General features: G+C 38.6%; 1 protein-coding gene across 2 annotated transcripts in view; it reads right to left on the minus strand.

Annotated features, from left to right (window-relative positions):
- Positions 1–1813: 1813 nt before the first annotated feature.
- LOC106518821 (prostaglandin D2 receptor 2) overlaps positions 1814–4348 on the minus strand; it is a 22059-nt gene continuing 19524 nt past the window's right edge. For both annotated transcript variants that reach the window (XM_014010243.1, XM_014010242.1), the window contains one exon: positions 1814–3397. In XM_014010243.1, the coding sequence (XP_013865697.1) occupies positions 2171–3391 (1221 nt within the window). In that variant the 5' untranslated portion in view covers positions 3392–3397 and the 3' untranslated portion in view covers positions 1814–2170. The remainder of the gene's footprint in view (positions 3398–4348) is intronic.

The raw sequence follows: 4348 nt of genomic DNA on the forward strand, positions 1-4348 counted from the left end.
CAAAGGTCAGAACTGAACTGGATAAAATGGTTTTATAAACTTTCCACTTCTGCCACCTGGAATAACACGCAGAAGGATTTCTTGTTRCCTTGGGGAAATTCTAATGAATTTTAAACAACAGAGGAAACGAATCACTTGGCTCCTGTATCTGCTCACATGTTTAGCCATGTGGCTGTCTCTTAGTTTTGTGTTTTGGATTTGTTGTATGTTTTATGCTGCTGTCTTGGCCAGGTCACTGTTGGAAAAGAGGTTTTTAATCTCAGAGAGTTATTTTCTTGCTATAACAGACACTAATTTTACTTTATTATGATTTACGTAGTAGATTTAACAATAAAACCTCAAACTTCAATAATAAAAATGGTGATCACTAATTTTTGTAACACACAATAATATTGTGGCATTTAAATATATAAGGTTTTATAATATTTAAAACATGTAAAAAGCAAATTAAGACACTAATGGATGCTTTTTTGTGTATCTAACTTAATAAAAGTACACAGTCGTGCTTCTGTGTCTTTGGTCTTATTTATTCACCAATTTTATTCCAACTGACCTGAAAAAACAAATAGGGCCAAAAATTACTTTTAGAATTATTTTATTTGTCTCTYGATTTTTCCTTTCATGATATTTCTAAATGAGAGCTACCTTTGCGTTAATCCCATGCTGCTGTGGCCTACATGATCCTAAAGCCTGTTTGCTGTTTGTGTGTGTGGAGTGGTGGGGTGTGTGCATGTGTGTGTCCAGAGCAGAGTGTGATAGAGCCACACAAACACAACGATGATGCTGAGGAGACAATGGATATTGGCTTTGATGAAATCCAATCACTTTTAGTGGTCAGATGTTCMGCAACTCAGCTTTAAAATTCTGCTGGAATAAAATAGAAAAACTTGAAAAGCATCATCAGTCCTTTGCTGCATCCTGGTGGCACGAGACAGCACAGCATGAATCCACACAACTCATTATGTATAATAAAAAAATGTTTTACTTCACAACTTGTGTTGGTTTTTTCCTTATAATTGCAAAATAAATGATATAAATTCATCATTATTGTGTTCTTTGACCTCATGATGCTTGGAAAAGACTGATGTATTTAAATGCAAATTTCATCTGAACCTAAAAGAAATTAACCAAATCAGAACACAAGATATATATTTTTATTTGATACTGACAATGAAGCCTTAATATTTGCATGCAGACGTCTCACAGCTCTTCTTTTTCGTCATCATACATAGCATGCATAGCTAAATATTTCACTCTCACATTTGTTAATTTGGACAAAAACACGTGGTAGTTAATCATGCAATGTTAGACATGATCATTGGATTATAGCGCATTACAGTTCATTAGGCATGCATGCAAAAGTACATTTTATAGGTTTACCTAAATCCTCAAACCCAGTCATGTTCTGTCAAGATACCTGAAACTATAAATGCTAAATGCTTGTGAACTTTTTACTTTTTACTATTTCAATATTTCCTTCTTTTTTACAGAAACAACAACAAAAGAACAAAATCAAGAGAAACATCCATCCATCCATCCATCCATTTTCTGTACACGCTTCTTCCTTTTCAGGGTTGCGTGGGTCACTGGTGCCCATTTCCAGCAGTCACAGTGCGAGGGGCGGGGTACACCCTGGACAGGTCGCAAGTCCATCACAGGAGTGAAACAAACAAACAAAAAAAATCCTGGCACATAAAGTCTCAAATCAAGACATTATTATTTAGTGTTTACAATCCTGATATGTTGGTAACTAAAAAAACAAGTTAAATAATACAGTAAACTAACAAAACATTAAAAAAACACATTGATACAGTCCAAAAGTCTTTATTTTTGTTTTAAACAATCAATTTTCAGCTGAATGCTCAAATATTTTTTTTATTATGTAAATTATGATTTCATGCTCTTATTAGCTTCAGGCAGCAGAAAATTTGATTTAGTTTAGGCGTTAAAAACTTGGTAATGACCATAAAAGCATTTTGTTTGTCCTAAAATACACATAAGTCTCTCCTCATTAAATAAATTAATAAAGCAGTCTTTGCACAATTTCACTTTTTACTGAAGTGCAAACTTCTTGTAGTTCAATACAAGAGCCAAAAAATGKATATATAAAATAAGTCAACTGTAAATCKGAAGTTTTGCTGAAATTTTCCTAAAACTACTTGACCTAGAGTTAAAGTTTGAAGTCCACRTCCTGACTCTTTTGAGGTTTGAAGCTCCCCGGCACCATCAGTAACCCGCCTTCCTCTATGAGTCCTTCGAACACGGCTGTCAGATTCTGACGGATCTTCAGGCAGAACTGAGGGCAGCTGAAGGCATACAGGACGGGGTTCAAAACTGGATTCAGGAACGAGAAAGTTGCCGCTAGAGGAAGCCGTGTGTCTGCTATCTCCTTCTGGTAAAAGGCTACTTCCATCATGCATAAGATGTGATAAGGAGCCCAGAACAGAGTGAAGGCAATAATCACTAAYGCTGTCATTTTGGTGAAACTCTTGGGCAGCAGTGATGGAGCAGAAGTGCTTGAGGATGTGGCGTTTGATTTAGCTTTGGTAGATGAATCAGCAGTAAAAGACTTAGGGGAGAAATTATTATCTGTAGTTTTTAGGGGGATATTATTTACTTCAGAACTGCCACCTCTGGTCAGTATATCATTCATCCTTTTGTCATTCTGCTTTCGTCTTCTGACCAGATCATTCAGCCTGAGAGCAATTTTGATGTAGCTCGCTGTTATAATCACTAAAGGAAACAGGAATGCAAACAGCATCTTGGAGATGGCAGTGGCTTGCTCTCTCACAGCACACACCGTCTCCAGGGACTCATTAACAGATAGATACAAAGCGAAATTATGGTAGCACAGTTTTTTCCCATCATGCCTTTCGATCACCGAGCGAAACACGGAGTAGGGGGCAGTGTTTATCACGGCCCACAGCCACCCCAGTGCACACACCTTCCATGCTCCTGCCACGGAGCGATGATTCTTGCTCCACACCGGCTTGACCACCAGAAGCAAGCGGTCCAGTGAAATGACCGTCAGCAGGAAGGCTGAAACAAACATGTTCACGTAAAAGATGGACGACTGCGCTGTGCACAGGAAGTCACTGAGCTCCCAGCTCTTGGAGAGAGAAAGGTAGGCTGTGAAGAGCGGGAGCGTCAGGCAGGCCAGGAAGTCGGACAGGGACAGGTTGAGCACCCAAATGCTGATCACCGTGTGCTGCCTGAGGCGGAACCCCAGCACCCAGATGATCAGGGCGTTTTCCAAAATCCCCAGGCAGGAGACGAGACCGTGGAGGGAAACCACCACCCAGTTGACCTCGTTGCTCTTCGAGCTGAAGTTCCTCATCATTTCAATCAGCGGGCAGTAAGACACATTTGAGTTTGGGGTCATGTTCGACATCAGGTGCTGAAAAAAAAACAGTAAGCAAGTTTAACATAATAAAGTATTGATGGCAGCGACACATCTCAAAAAGGTTGGACAGGAGCAACAGAAGCCTATRACAGTAAATAATTTAAATAAGAAACTGAAGGAAATGCATTTTGCAACTAGTCAGGTTTGTTGGCAACACATCAGTGGAGTGGGTATGGAAATATTTGTTTGTTTTTGAGAGGCTGAAACTCCCAAAGAGGAGAAGGATCAGGGTTCAGAGAGGGATCAGGGTCCCTCTCTGAGGAGGACTCCAAGGTTTTCCCAGGCCAGACAAGAGAATAGTCTCTCCAGCGTGTCCTGGGTCTTCCTCTGGGTCTCTGTTGGACATGCCTGAAGCCTGAATAAAGTTACTTTATTAGATTTGCAATCCATTAAATTCAGTTTTCACTTCATTTTGCACAACTTTTGTGTTAGAACTTGGGATATAATCATATGATTGTATTGAGACCATGTTTTCTTCCATATGATTTTTGGCATATGTCTCCTTCTGCAGTTTTTGTGCTATTTTAACAATTCATGTATCAAAACATTCAGCTCCTTCAAGACATTCCGGCTATAACTTTTCATATTTCAGTTATTTATACTTACTCAGCCAATTCCCACTGAAAATGAATGCAGCTGTTTTCAACTTCCTTTCAATCCTTCAAAATGTTACTAAATCTTTACAGCATCTTATTTTGTTCTGGTTCTGCTCTTCTGAACTTCTTTGTGCTAATGTTAGCCTCTTTTGATGCTAATTTTAGCTTTTTTCTGTTATTTCAGCAATAATTCTGATAATTTCCACTATTCTTTTGTGTGCTTTTGTCTTCTGTGCCACATTCAGCCATTTGCTCCAATTTCAGCTAATGTTCAGCTTAAGTTTTAAGCTAAATACACATTTTTTGTTGCTATTACAACTTATTTTTGCTGTGTCCTACAAACTTGTGT

The sequence above is a fragment of the Austrofundulus limnaeus genome, unplaced genomic scaffold (assembly GCF_001266775.1).
Source record: "Austrofundulus limnaeus strain Quisiro unplaced genomic scaffold, Austrofundulus_limnaeus-1.0 Scaffold66, whole genome shotgun sequence".
Lineage (NCBI taxonomy): Eukaryota > Metazoa > Chordata > Actinopteri > Cyprinodontiformes > Rivulidae > Austrofundulus > Austrofundulus limnaeus.